This window comes from Neoarius graeffei, chromosome 3 (assembly GCF_027579695.1).
Source record: "Neoarius graeffei isolate fNeoGra1 chromosome 3, fNeoGra1.pri, whole genome shotgun sequence".
In the NCBI taxonomy this organism is placed as follows: Eukaryota; Metazoa; Chordata; class Actinopteri; order Siluriformes; family Ariidae; genus Neoarius; species Neoarius graeffei.
Window position 1 is genome coordinate 41,514,183 of NC_083571.1, and position 15,457 is coordinate 41,529,639.

The following is a 15,457-nucleotide window of genomic DNA, read 5'->3' on the forward strand; positions in this document are numbered from 1 at the left end:
CTTTCATTTTTGGCACTTTTTCTATTTGTGTAGATGAGAAGACATACTGAGAATCCAAATCGCCAACATTTGAAATAATAATTGTTTTGAATTATTTCTTGTCTTATTTAATGAAGGTTGTAATAGAATTAGCCTACATTTGGCTTAAGCTGGATGAGACAGAGACATAATTTTATAGCCATTTGTTAAACAGCTGACAGGGAACGTAATTAACCGTTCCGGGAACGAAATTTTTTTGTTCTAACCGGTTCGGGAATGTCTATTTAATGGTGGAACCCAAAACCGGAAACGTTAAAATTCCGTTTCTGTTTGGAACGAACCAATAGGAAAAAAATTCTGGTTCAAAGCCCTGCTCAGAAGTAAAGATGGGAAGAGGATCACCAATCCCCCTAATTCTGCGCCAACAAATAGTGGAGCAATATCAGAAAGGAGCTCGACAGTGTAAAATTGCAAAGAGTTTGAACATATCATCATCTACAGTGCATAATATCATCAAAAGATTCAGAGAATCTGGAAGAATCACTGTGCGTAAGGGTCAAGACTGGAAAACCATACTGGGTGCCTGTGATCTTCGGGCCCTTAGACGGCACTGCATCACATACTGTACAGGCATGCTTCTGTATTGGAAATTACAAAATGGGCTCAGGAATATTTCCAGAGAACATTATTTGTGAACACAATTCACCGTGCCATCCGCCGTTGCCAGCTAAAATTCTATAGTTCAAAGAAGAAGCCATATCTAAACATGATCCAGAAGCGCAGATGTCTTCTCTGGGCCAAGGCTCATTTAAAATGGACTGTGGCAAAGTGGAAAACTGTCTGTGGTCAGAAGAATCAAAATTTGAAGTTCTTTATGGAAATCAGGGATGCCGTGTCATTCGGACTAAAGAGGAGAAGGACGACCCAAGTTGTTATCAGCGCTCAGTTCAGAAGCCTGCATCTCTGATGGTATGGGGTTGCATTAGTGCGTGTGGCATGGGCAGCTTACACATCTGGAAAGACACCAATGCTGAAAGGTATATCCAGGTTCTAGAGCAACATATGTTCCCATCCAGACGACGTCTCTTTCAGGGATTAGACCTTGCATTTTCCAACATGACAATGCCAAACCACATACTGCATCAATTACAGCATCATGGCTGCATAGAAGAAGGGTCCGGGTACTGAACTGGCCAGCCTGCAGTCCAGATCTTTCACCCATAGAAAACATTTGGCGCATCATAAAATGGAAGATATGACAAAAAAGACCTAAGACAGTTGAGCAACTAGAATCCTACATTAGACAAGAATGGGTTAACATTCCCATCCCTAAACTTGAGCAACTTGTCTCCTCAGTCCCCAGACGTTTACAGATTGTTGTAAAGAGAAAAGGGGATGCCTCACAGTGGTAAACATGGCCTTGTCCCAACTTTTTTGAGATGTGGTGTTGTCATGAAATTTAAAATCACCTAATTTTTCTCTTTAAATGATAAATTTTCTCAGTTTAAACATTTGATATGTCATCTATGTTCTATTCTGAATAAAATATGGAATTTTGAAATTTCCACATCATTGCATTCCGTTTTTATTTACAATTTGTACTTTGTCCCAACTTTTTTGGAATCGGGGTTGTAGTTTTTTTATGTTGTTTTCCCCCCAACAGATTTGTTTGTTTTTCAATTAAATTGTACAGGTTATAGGTCACATTAAAGGTGGGAAAAGTTTTGAAATTGTCAGGGTGCAGGCATTTGCAGATGTATATGCAGGGGAGAGCAGGGAAAGCAAACTGGAAACAGACCGAAATGCAAGACTAGAATCAAGGTCGTGGGACAGGTGAGGGTTGATCGATCAGTAGACGGGGCAATGTGGACAGGGCTAGAGAATAACGAGAAACATACGAGAGCGAGGGTCGAGAACATAATAAAGCAGGCAGTAGAATAAAGGCTTGGTATGACAGGAATGAACACTGAATGATACTTCACATCGGCAGAGGTGTTTATATAGCAGGGGCTGATGAGCCAGGAAACAAGTGACTGGTGCTCTCAACAGCATTACTGACAGCCCCCACCCCCCCAAGGAGCTCCCTCCAGGACCTCATATTCCTTATACTTGGCACTGACAGACTCGATGCGTTGATGAACCTCCTCCCAAACTGACTGGCTGGGTGAGAACCACTCCTCCACTGCCTGTACCTGTGTCGGTGAGCGGGGGGGGGTGTTGTTGGTGGCTGAGCATGCACTGAAAGGGTGTTAGTTGTGTGGCAAAGTGCTTCAGAGATTTCTGTGCATATTCAGCCCACGGGATGAAACAGGCCCAGTCCCCTGGTTCGGCATGCATAAGATTCTGAGGAAACATCCCATTTCCTGGTTAGCCCTCTCTACCTGGCCATTGGACTAGGGGTGGTATCCGGATGTGAGGCTCACTGAGACACCTAACCGTTCCATCAAACTGGCCCATAGACAAGAGATTCACTGAGGGCCACAGTTGCTGACAATGTCCTCTGGGATGCCAAAGTATCTGAATATATACTGTAATAACAGTTCGGTGGTCTGGAAAGCTGTAGGGATGCCTGGTAACAAGACAAGTCTCAGTGTCTTGGAGAACCTGTTGATGATGACCAGGATGGTAGTGTTGCCCTAGGATGATGGTAGGTCTGTGATAAAGTTGATGGCCAGGTGAGACCAGGGTCTCTGAGGTACAGTTAGAGGGCATAGTTTACCAGCAGGTGGTGTTTGAGGTACCTTAGCTTGTGCACAATCCATGCACAAAGAGACAAAATGGATGATCTCAGTCAACATATTCTCCTACTAGTACTGATTCCGTAGCAGTTGGTGACTGCTACTTACGTAGCACTTGGGTGACTGGTGGCAGGAGATCCATGTGCCCAAGTGATAAGTTTACCTCAGAGATGGTTGGGGATATATAGGTGGCTAGGTGGGCAGTTAGCTGGAGGAGTCTGTGGTTGCAACTCCCTTATCATCTTGTCTAGGGCCCATGAAATCGCTTGGATGAAGCAATCAGACGTGAGGATGGGGTGAGGTTCAGGGTCGTGAGGAGATGAGCTGAAGACAGTGTCTCCATTCCTCCAGAGCAAGCTTGATAGCGAGTAGTTCTCTGTTCACAAAGTCATAGTTCCTCTCAGCCGAGATGAATTTCTTTGAGAAGAATGCGACTGGGTGGAGCTTGGGCTTCTTGCTGAAGCACTGTGAGAGGACCCCTCCTACACAAGTCAAGTCAAGTTTATTTGTATTGCGCTTTTAACAATAAACATTGTCGCAAAGCAGCTTTACAGAATTTGAACGACTTAAAACATGAGCTAATTTTATCCCTAATCTATCCCCAATGAGCAAGCCTGTGGCGACAGTGACAAGGAAAAACTCCCTCAGATGACATGAGGAAGAAACCTCGAGAGGAACCAGACTCAAAAGGGAACCCATCCTTATTTGGGCAACAACAGACAGCATGACTATAATATTAACAGTTTTAACATGAAGTCAGTTCCATTGATGTTATAAACTCTTCATTGATGGAAACTTGAGTGCAAAACTGTTCATGACAACTGCAGTCCTAAAGTTAGCAAATCAACTGTAGTCCTCAGCCATAAAAGCATTACTGTAAGAGTCCAGAGCGTCCTCCAGGTGTGACTTTCAACAGTCCTCATCGGGCCGTCCTCCACAGGAGTGATGCGATGACACTCCAACCAGACACAGGGCACCAGGATGGATCAAGCAGGTCCGAGGAGCAGAAGAGGTCAGCATCTCGATCCCAGGACCAACATGTAACTCAGAGGGACAGATTTGGGGGGGAGGGAGAGAGAGAGAGAGAAAACAGGTTGTTAGGTATGCCCAATGTCACCTGAATAAGTAGGAACAGTATACATATTGCACTGAGTACAAGCAGAGACTCCGGCAACTAACTATGACAGCATAACTAAAAGGGGAGAGCCAGAAAGTAACACAGGCATGTGGGAGCCCCGGGACATAAAGCAGCCAGCCACTACACCGTCAACAAACTCGAGTGAGCATGCGAGTGGGGACTGACAGCATCCATACATCCCAGTTTACCAAAACAATCTATGTCTGAGGACCCTCCAGATCTACACCTTTACCTCATAAACACCATTAACAAAAGGCTTGACTAAACAGATGTTTTCAGCCTCGACTTGAACACTGAGACTGTGTATGATTCCCGAACACTACTTGGAAGGCTGTTCCATAACTGTGGGGCTTTGTAAGAAAAGGCTCTGCCCCCTGATGTAGCCTTCACTATACGAGTTACCAGCAGATAGCCTTGCACCTTTTGATCTAAGTAGGCATGGCGGGTCATAGAGGAGCAGAAGTTCACTCAGGTACTGTGGTGTGAGACCATTCAGTGCTTTAAAGGTCAATAGTAGTACTTTATAATCAATACGAAATTTGATTGGGAGCCAATGCAGTGTGGATAAGACAGGGGTGATGTGGTCATATTTTCTAGTTCTAGTAAGGACTCTTGCTGCTGCATTTTGAACTAACTGGAGCTTGTTTATGCACTTATTGGAACATCCAGACAGTAAGGCATTACAATAATCCAACCTGGAGGTAACGAAAGCATGAACTAGTTTATCCGCGTCATGTAGTGACATTAAATTTCTTATCTTAGCAATATTTCTGAGATGAAAGAAAGCTATCCGGGTAATGTTATCAATGTGAGTTTCAAATGAAAGACTGGGGTCAATAATCACTCAGAGGTCTTTTACTGCTGCACGTGAAGAAATAGAAAGGCCATCCAGAGTTACTGTGTAATCAGAAAACTTACTTCTAGCTGCAAGTGGTCCTAGTACAAGTACTTCAGTCTTGTCAGAGTTAAGCAGAAGGAAGTTAATAAGCATCCAGTGTCTAATATCCTTTACACATTCCTCAATTCTATTAAGCTGGTGTCTCTCATCAGGTTTTGCAGAAACATACAACTGTGTGTCATCAGCATAACAGTGGAAACTAATACAATGTTTACAAATAATATCACCCAGAGGTAACATATATAAAGAAAAAAGCAGTGGACCTAAGACAGAACCTTGTGGAACACCAAACTTTACCTCAGTACATCTAGAAATATCACCATTTATATCAACATACTGATAGCGATCAGTTAAATAAGAGCTGAGCCAGGAGAGGGCCATTCCCTTAACTCCCACAACATTTTCTAGTCTATCCAGAAGCATGGAATGATCAATGGTATCAAATGCTGCACTAAGGTCAAGCAACACAAGCAGCAAGACACAGCCCTGATCAGACGCCAACAGTAGGTTGTTTAGTACTTTAACCAAAGCTGTCTCTGTGCTATGATTAGATCTAAATCCTGACTGATACATTTCATGGATGTTATTCCTATGTAAATATGAGCATAACTGCTGTGCCACAGCTTTTTCAAGGATCTTGGAGATAAAGGGGAGGTTTGATATTGGCCGATAATTGGACAGCTGACAGGGATCAAGGTCAGATTTTTTAATCAGGGGTTTGATAACTGCTAGTTTAAAGGATTTGGGTACATAGCCAATCGTAAGAGAATAATTTATTATTTTTAGAAGCGGTTCAATTACTTCAGGTATTATCTGTTTGAATAGACGTGTAGGTAAGGGATCTAGTACGCAAATTGAGGCTTTTGATGCTGAGATTAATGAAAGTAATTCAGTTTCTTTTCAAGGAGTAAAACGTTCTAATTGCTGATCTGATACAGTTATCTTGTTAACTACAGGGTCACTTACATTGTCTGACCTTAAATTAGTAGTTTGAATTTTTTGTCGGATATTCTCAATTTTGTCATTAAAAAAATTCGTGAAATCGTTGCTACTACATACTACAGGTATGCATGTGTCTATAGTGGACTTATTCCTGGTTAATTTTGCTACAGTATTAAATATGAATCTAGGATTATTTTTGTTATCTTCTATTAGGGAGGAGAGATATGTTGATCTAGCAGCACTAAGAGCTTTTCTATACTTCAGGAAGCTCTCCTTCCACGCTAATTTGAACACTACCAATTTTGTTTGACGCCATTTACGTTCCAATTTTCGAGTTGTCTGTTTTAATGTGCGAGTGTCATCATTATACCAGAGTGCTAATTTTTTTTGTCTCTGCCTTTTCCTTTTAAGAGGAGCTACATTATCTAAGGTCTGGCGGAATGTTGACTCTAAGCATTCAGTTGCCTGATCAAGTTTTGCAGGGGCTGACAGTGACCCAATCAAATTGGATAACTCTGGGAGATCATTTATAAAGCTCTGTGCAGTAGTTGACATGAATGTACGTTTAATACAGTAGTGTGGTGAGGTGCATATATTATTACTCAGACATAGTTTGAATGAGATGAGAGAATGATCTGAGATAACTTCAGACTGTGGAAGTATGACTATATTTTCTACGTTTAACCTGAATGTTAGTATTAGATCGAGGGTGTGACCACCATTATGGGTCGGTCCTATGACATTCTGATTAATCCCTACTGAATCTAAAATGGACACAAACGCTGTTTTTAAAGGGTCTTCTGGGTTATCGAAGTGAATATTAAAATCTCCGACAACTAAGGCTTTGTCTAAGGAAATAACCAGATCTGAGATAAAATCTGCAAATTCAGAAAGAAACTCAGAATATGGCCCCGGGGGCCTGTAAATAATAAGTAATGGAATTAACTGGGTAGACCTATTTTTCAAGGCTACATACATTATATGAGTATGAAGAACTTCAAATGTATTAAATTTATAACCAGGTTTTTGTGTTACACCTAGATAATCATTATAAATAACTGCGACGCCTCCTCCTCTGCCAGTTAGACGAGGCTGATGTATATAACTGTATCCAGGAGGACTCGCTTCATTTAATGCTACATATTCATTTGGCTTAATCCATGTTTCAGTTAAACAAAGTACATTAAACTCCTGATCAGTAATGAGTTCATTAATCATTAGCACTTTAGATGTTAGAGATCTAATATTTAATAGCCCCACCTTTAAATCAAAGGTGCTGGCAGCAGCTGTACAGTCAGTATGATCTAATTTTATATTGATTAGGTTACTGGAACAAACTCTCAGAATATTTCTACCTTTTTGTTGAGCTCGGGGAACAGACATGGTCTCAGTGTAGTGGACCCTGAGTGACGACTCTGTGCAGCTAGCAGACAGTCGGTTTAGCCTGTTCGTCTGCTCCCTGGCCTTGACTCTGGATTGTTAGAAATTAACTAGGCCTGTTCTGAGACTATGACCTACTGTATGCTGCAGGAAATGAGAGCAGCACCTTCCCGAGTGGGATGGATACTGTCCCGCCCTAACAGGCCAGCAGTGCCCTCAAAATTAGCCCAATTATCTATAAAGCCCACACTGTTTTCAGAGCACCACCTGGACAGCCAGCGGTTCAGCGACCATAACCTGCTGTAAGCTACATCACCACACCGCATTGGGATGGGGCCAGAGCATACTACAGCATCGGACATCACCTTTGCTAATTTAAACACCTCTACAAAGTTACTTTTAGTAACCTCAGACGGACGAAGGCGTATATCATTAGCTCCTGCATGGATAACTATCTTTGAGAACCTGTGCTTGCCTAGGACCCTAAGATTACCTGCTATGTCCGGCGCCCTGGCTCCCAGTATACACCTGACTAAAGCTGCTGGTGCCCCTAAAGGCTGAGCTAATTTCACGTGCTGTATGATAGAGTCCCCTATAACCAGAGCTCTTTCAGGTTTCTCAGCGGGTGCATCACTAAGGAGAGCAAACCTGTTCGACATGTGACACGGAGAGAAGTGGTGCTCCTGTGGGTGAGCCTCAGCGGTAGCTGTGGCTCTACGCTTATGCTGCCGAGCCGTCACCCATTCACCCCGCTCTAAGGGCTCTCATGCCAGAGTTGGGGGATTACTAACTCCACCTAGGGCATCCAGACTTTCCTCTATAGAAACTACACTGTTCTCATGCACACTGACCTTCTCTAAAGCCTGGACACGCGCTTCTAGCACTGCAATCTTCTCCGTCAGAGAGCTAACTAATCTGCACTTATCACAAGTAAAGCTATCGCTAGCGACGGAGGAAGAATGACTAAACATCCTGCACTCAGCACACTGAACAGGCTGAAGGTGTGCCATGATGAAAAGATTCACGTACACTTAATCAAAGATCTGTTGATATTAAAGCAGATCTGATGTGGATGGCCTCCGCTTGTGGTCTTTACGCAGGAGGAGAGAGAAAAAAAAAGAAAGCTTCTGGTCTCGGCGTTCTTCCAAAAAAAAAAAAAAACCGGAAACAGGAAAGCGAAAGTGGAAAGTACAAAAAGAAAAGCGGCAGTTCAATAAAAGTGAAGATGATACTAGAAAATTATTTGTAGAAATTAAAAAAAAAATTAGTAATTAACACCAACATTCGTGGGAACAAAGGCCTCGTTGCAAACAACTCAGGAATCAGGAAGTACACCCATCTTGGAGGCATCCACCTTGACCGTGAAAGTGTGGGTAGGGTCAGGGTGTTGGAGAATGAGGGCTGTGGTGATGGCAGTTTTGAGCTCGTTGAAAGCCTCCTCAGCTGCAGGGGTCCAGTGGAGGTGCTTAGGTCCCTTTTTTAACAGTGAGGTCAAGAGCATCACATGAGTACTGAAATTTCTAATGAAATGGTGGTAGAAACTTGTGAAACTTAGGAAGCGTTGGAGCTCCTTGAGTGAAGTGGGCACCGGCCAGGAAGCCACTGCAGAGACCTTGGAGAAGTCCATACTGACCCCCTCTGCACCAATGATGTACCCCAGAAAGGAGATCTGATGCATGTGGAAATTGCACTTCTCGGCTTTGACATAAAGATGGTTTTCTAACAGGCAGTTAAGCACTGATCGGACTTGTTGGAGATGGCTCTCTTTATCTGGGGAGTAGATCAGGATATTATTGATGTATGCCACCACATATTTCCCTGACATGTCCTGAAATACATCATTGATGAGACACTGGAACACACTTGGCGCTGAAGAGAGGCCATATGGCATCACCCGGTACTCAAAATGGCCAGCGTTTTTGCTGAAGGCTGTCTTCCACTCATCTCCTTCTTGGATATGGACCAGGCTGTAGGCACTGTGTAGGTCTAGTTTAAAAAACACCTTGGCACTACAGAGCTGTTCTAAAGCTGAGCGCACCAAAGGAAGAGGATAGGGGTACTTCACTGAGATCTGATTGAGTCCTCAAAAGTTGATACATGGGTGGAGGCCGGCCCCTCTCTTCTCCACAAAGAAGAATCCCACTGATGCAGGTGATGTAGACGGACATATGTACCCCTGCTTGAGGGCCTCTTGTATGTACTCCATCACCGCTTGTTCCATCTGGGACAGAGGGTAGATGCGATTGTGTGGTGGAGAAGTGCCCGGTAGGAGGTCAATGGCACAGTTGGAGGCACAGTGTGGTGGTAGGCCGCATGCCTTACCCTTACCGAAGACCGCCCTTAGGCCCAGGTAACACTCTGGGACCCCTTCTAGGGAGTCAGGCTGGGGACTCTGTACATGGGTGGAGGAGAGACTTAGCTGATGATGCTGACCGCACAAGTCGTTCTACCAAAGAATGGATAAAGAAGAATAAAGTTAATGTTTTGGAATGGCCAAGTCAAAGTCCTGACCTTAATCCAATCGAAATGTTGTGGAAGAACCTGAAGCCAGCAGTTCATGTGAGGAAACCCACCAACATCCCAGAGTTGAAGCTGTTCTGTACAGAGGAATGGGCTAAAATTCCTCCAAGTCGGTGTGCAGGACTGATCAACAGTTACCGGAAATGTTTAGTTGCAGTTATTGCTGCACAAGGGGGTCACACCAGATACTGAAAGCAAAGGCTCACATGCTTTTGCCACTCACAGATATGTAATATTGGATCATTTTCCTCAATAAATAAATGACCAAGTATAATATTTTTGTCTCATTTGTTTAACTGGGTTCTCTTTATCTACTTTTTGGACTTGTGTGAAAATCTGATGATGTTTATTTATACAGATATATAAAAAATTCTAAAGGGTTCACAAACTTTCAAATACCATTGTATTTCTCCGGGCATGGAAGTGGAAGCGTGGAACTTGGGGCGATTTCGGGGTGCATTGGGAGGGCCTGTGAGATCACGGTAGCTAGCTGAGCCATCTTGGTGTTGAGATCGGCGAGCATCTGCTGATGTTCCCCCAAGAGGCGCCCCTGAGCACTCAAAACAATTTGCCTCACCTCCTCTGCTGCACCCATTGCGGCGAAGTATCCTGTCAGGGTGCAGGCACTTATGGATGTATGTGCAGGGGAGAGTGGGGAAAGCAAACTGGAAACAAAGCCAAAATGCAAGACTAAGAATCAAGGTCATGGGACAGGTGCGGGTCGATCGATCGGTAGATGGGGCAATGCAGACAGGGCTAGAGAATAACAAGAAAGATACGAGAGCAAAGGTCGAGAACACAATAAAGAAGGCAGTAGAATAAAGACTCAGTATGCCAGGAATGAACACTGAACGATACTTCACATCAAGTGAGAGTGGGAAAGGTGTTTATATAGTAGGGACTGATGAACCAGGAAATGAGTGACAGGTGTATTTAATAAACAGGTGATAGAGGGCACTGTGGTTCGTGGGTGTTGTAGTTCTAAGCAGCCATGTTTGTAGCTGGGTTCAGACTAGCGCGCTCGACAGCATTACTGACAAATTATTTATCGTGGTCTCATTTTTTTTACATCAGAAAAATCTATAATTTTAACAGGGTGCATGCACTTTTTATATCCACTGTAGAACAACTTTATTCATCACACGCTTGTGAAATTCCTCTCTGCATTTAACCCATCTGAAGCAATGAACACACATGTAAACAATGAGCACACACATATGCCCAGAGCAGTGGGCAGCCATGCTACCAGTGCCCAAGGAGCAGTTGGGAGTTAGGTGCTTCGCTCAAGGGCACCTCAACCCAAGGCCATCCCATATTAACCTAACCATATGTCTTTAAATTGTGGGGGAAACCGGAGCACCCGAAGGAAACCCACGCTGACACAGGGAGAACATGCAAACACCACACAGAAAGGCCCCTGCCGGCCACTGGGCTCGAACCCAGAACGTTCTTGCTGTGAGGCGACCGTGCTAACCACTGTGCCACCCTGTGGTAGGTATGTTGTGTAAATCAAATGGTGCTAACCCTCCAAAAATCCAAAAAGCTAACCACTACACCACCATGCCACCCCATACATATTAGCTTTGAATGTCTAAACTATTCTAGTTAATCAACTTGCATGACCTGAATCCCTTTTCCATGGATGGTGTTGGAATATTGTTGGTACAGCATTGGGTTTGAATCTAATGTTTCTTGCATAGCCCAAGAGCTTGGCCTGTAGATTCCTTTCAAAGCAGGTGGGTTCAAAATGGTACACACAAACAGAATTTTTACCAAAGGAATGAGTTTCTAAAGGTGTGACCTGATCCCAAGTTGTGTAGCCACTGTTTTGCAATTCGTTTACGTTGTTCAGTTGTTGGCAAGGGAACACAGAAAAAATGCTTCCCTTATTATCATGTTTATTATTTTTGCAATCATAGTCTTTGCACTCTGCCATTTTTCAACAGTGATTTGTACATCTGGCTACATCATGGTGTCAGGAGCAGCAAGCCAGTCAAGATACAAGAAACCTATCAATGATTCTATGCCATGCTGACCTTTGACACTACCCACAAAATGTCAATATGGTTGCACCCTTAAGTAAGCGGGAAAACAAAAGACTTTTAAAACTGCTTTATGCTGCACAGTGTGACAATACACGGTAGTCAAAATACAGTTGTGCAAAATATGTAATATTTCTAGCCTATGTTTATTTATTTTTGCTGTGGGTACCCTTTAAACATAGCCTAGTTCTACCGTTGATTTTTTTATGATTTGCTTTCACTTAGCATTTAAGTGATCTCCAATCACGGTCGGTCAAAATTGTTTTTCTGACCACATTTCTTCTGTGAAGTTAATGGTTCACCACTATCCTTCAAGGCTTTAATAATGCGTTCTTAATCCAAATCCAGTAATTTCAGCAACATCCTTTGTTGATTTATTTGCTTGATGCAGGCCAATAATTTGACCCTTCTGAAACACAGTAGCATGACCACGGGATATATCTTTCGACATGGTTGTTTAAGAAATAAACTACTCACTGCATCTGTTAGAGTTAAAAGAATTGTTGCCAGCTGAAACATATCAATCACTGCAGTAATTATCCAATCAAAGGCTCTTAACTCTTTGCTTATTTAAATCAAAATTGTGACCTTTCTTTGGCAAGGCAGTGTAGTTTGCTTTTAAGACTTAATATCCAGTAATATATCCACTAATCTTTTAAATTAATGATTTTAATGACTTTTCAAAGGCCTTACCCAGGTTTCCAGTCATCAAGTACGCATTGTGGAAATCCTTCATGCCTAGACCGACAATGTGTATGAACTCCTCAATGACCTGCATCAACTCCACTGCACCTGGATAGATCTGGGGGGGAACAACAACAACAAAAAAAAAAACTGAGAGTGAGAGAGAGTGGAGAAAAGTGCCTCTGAAGTGTCTTTGAAGTATTACAGTCATCTGAATGTAGTACTCTGGCCATATTTTTTTTATTTTATTTGTTTGGGTTGTTGGCCATTTTTGTTACTTTGAATTTGAAAGGATACAGTCACTTCGATTATAGTGAGTTCAATTATAGACTTATAGGGTTAATTTAATTTAAGTAATACATTTTATATACAATACCAATCGCCGAAATTGCTGACAATTTAGGTTAGTGGTAGTCTCAGAAGCAAGGTATTTTTTTTTGTCACTAAACATGGCTACCAACTGACTTAGCTGTACACAAGAAAAAGCTTTTTGACTGACAGTGTTCCAATCCAGTGCCTGATAGTGATATAATCCCATACCTATAATTTTCCACTGTATTTGTATTTTAACAAATACAGTACCAGTAAAAACTTTGGACATGCCAACTCATTCATAGTTTTTTTCTGTATTTAAACTATTTTCTACATTGTAAAACAATGCGGAAGACATCAAAACTATGAAATAACACATGGAACATATATGCAATTATGTGGTAAACAAAAAATTATTAAAAAAATAAAATGTTTCATATTTTAGATTCTTCATAGAAGCCACTGTTTACCTTGATGACAGCTTTGTACACTATTATCTTTATTAAATCACTGCAGTAATTATCCAGTCAAAGGCTCTTTGTCAGTAACAACACTGAAAATTCTGAGTTTGGAGTGGCATCCAAACATGGCTGCTACAGACGACATCTCCTAAGTGCCACAGCGCCCCTCCTCTCGGGAATACTAAGGGTACACCTGTTTCCCATCCTCCCAGTAATTAGCCCCTCTACTTAAGCACAGCAAACACTCACACACACTGTGAAGTATTGTTCTGTGTCTCTGTACCTGATCATACCAAACGGCTGATGCTAGTTCCTGACTTCAACTGTATTTTCTGTTGATTTCTGACTTTGAACCTTCGCCTGTTCTCTGAGAAATTGTTCACGCATTGACCAAACCCTGCTTGACCCTGATTTTGTCTTTTGGCTCTCGATTTGGATTTGGCTGCCAGTTCGTGATGCACCTGCTGTCCCCTGTGCCTGCACCCTGACATTCTTAACTAATGGCATTATCTTCACTAGCTTCATGAGGTAGTAATCTGGAATGCTGTTCGCTTTTTTACATGTATGCCTTGTCAAAGGTTAATTATTGAATTTCTTGCCACCTTAAAGTGCATATTCTGGACCAATTTCGTGTTTTTTTTTTATATGAAAGTATGTCCCTTTACACACTCATCCAGAAGGGTAATTTTACACAAGGCCATCTGTCTACAGCAGAAAAAGTAAATAAATAAAACGCGTCTGGAAAAATCCCAAGGGAGTCTGGAGCCAGATTCGTGACGTTATCTGTGAAAGCGCGAGCAGGCTGCGTGAGCTTTGCACGGTTTCAGTGCACAGCCTGTGTAGACCACGCACTCCCATTTCTCTCTCATTGTCCGGCCTTTTGGAAAACGATGAGTACTAATCCCATCAAGATTGGTGTTGCTACACCCTCCTACGATACATCTGTTAACCATTTTAATAATTATGCAATAACATTGAAGAAATTTGCAGAAAAGCACCAAGTCGTTTTCTCATAAACAAACCAGCGCTGACGTAAGATTCAGAGGGAGGCGTCCCACAGATGACGCCACGAAAATTAATGTTTGCTGGGAAATTCAAATGCCAAGTTTTTTCAGAGGCGGACCAATTCGCCTCAAATGGCTTGATTTCAACTGAATTTTTGTGGTATTGCGCAAGGTAAAAAAATTTGCAGAGAATGCAGAATGTTACAGATATTTGACCAAAGTTTAATATAAAATAGGAGAATCACATTGATCTTGCTCCTGAATTTACCTGTGATATACACTTTAAAGTGCTAATCTTACGAAAATGACATCACCCCTGGAAATTATACCTTATAAAACTAGACATGTGTGACGACCATATGGTCTATGGTGACGACTGCGAGTGCTCCTGGGTGCGGCTGCACTGATTGCCTGATTGCCACCTGGCGGGATGAGCTCACCTGCGCCCTTATTTATTGGACTTCCCTCAGTTGTTAGTTGCCCGTGAGCATTAGGCTTCACGTTGGCCGCTTGTCATGTGCGTTTGGTTTTCTGTGATTGTGATCTTGCAAGTGTTTTAATAAAAGACCCATGGTATTTTGAATTTGGTTTTTGGGTATTTTTTTTGGTGTTGTTACGTTTTTGAGCTGCACGTAACATATGGGGGCTCGTCTATTTGCGATTAGTTGAATTGGTTGTTTTGTATCTGGTTTGCATCTGGTTTAGTCAGTGTGGAGGATAGTGAGTGCAGTGTGTGGGATTGTCCATTGTTGGAGATTTAGTCTTATCAGGTGAGTAGGCAGTGCTCAAATGAATGTGATTTAACCCTGGGTAGGTCTAGCGGCGTGTTTCATTTTGAGGCATGTTGGGTTGCTTTTATAATAGTGTTGTGGTGAAGGCAAGTAGAGCACTGCTCGGGAGCACTTCCGTGGAATCACAGGGTGTTGCTGATTGCCAGTCGGGGCCGGCGTTCTGCTGGTAATAGTGCATAAGTACCCCTCGCTTGTAACCGCATGAAGACTAGGTATAGTGTAAATAGGGTTTTGGGTTGGGGTGATCACTTTTATTTGTGCTTGTTTATGCTTTTATTTTCTCCAACATGGATGTCAGTACATTTGTTGAGACTCCGTGTGACTCGTATTTGGACAGTTGCACTAAAGAAACACTGTTGCAAATTGCCTTCCATTACAAGATTCCTATTTCAGACATGGACCGTAAATTAAAAGATAGCATTAAGCTGTTGCTGAAAGGGGCTTTGCTTGACAAGGGAATTTTGCTTCAGGAACCTGGCCCAAAGTCCGCTCCGGGGACGCCACCTGGAGGTGAAATATTGACATTCGAGCAGAGGAAAGAATTGCTGTTGCTGGAGATAGAACAGGA

At 42.5% G+C, this 15,457-nt stretch overlaps 1 protein-coding gene across 1 annotated transcript in view; it reads right to left on the reverse strand.

Annotated features, from left to right (window-relative positions):
• Positions 1-15,457, reverse strand: part of adgrb3 (adhesion G protein-coupled receptor B3) — a 722,174-nt gene that overhangs the window by 313,470 nt on the left and 393,247 nt on the right. The window contains exon 12 of the mRNA XM_060916854.1: positions 12,331-12,439. Within this exon, the coding sequence (XP_060772837.1) occupies positions 12,331-12,439 (109 nt within the window). The remainder of the gene's footprint in view (positions 1-12,330; positions 12,440-15,457) is intronic.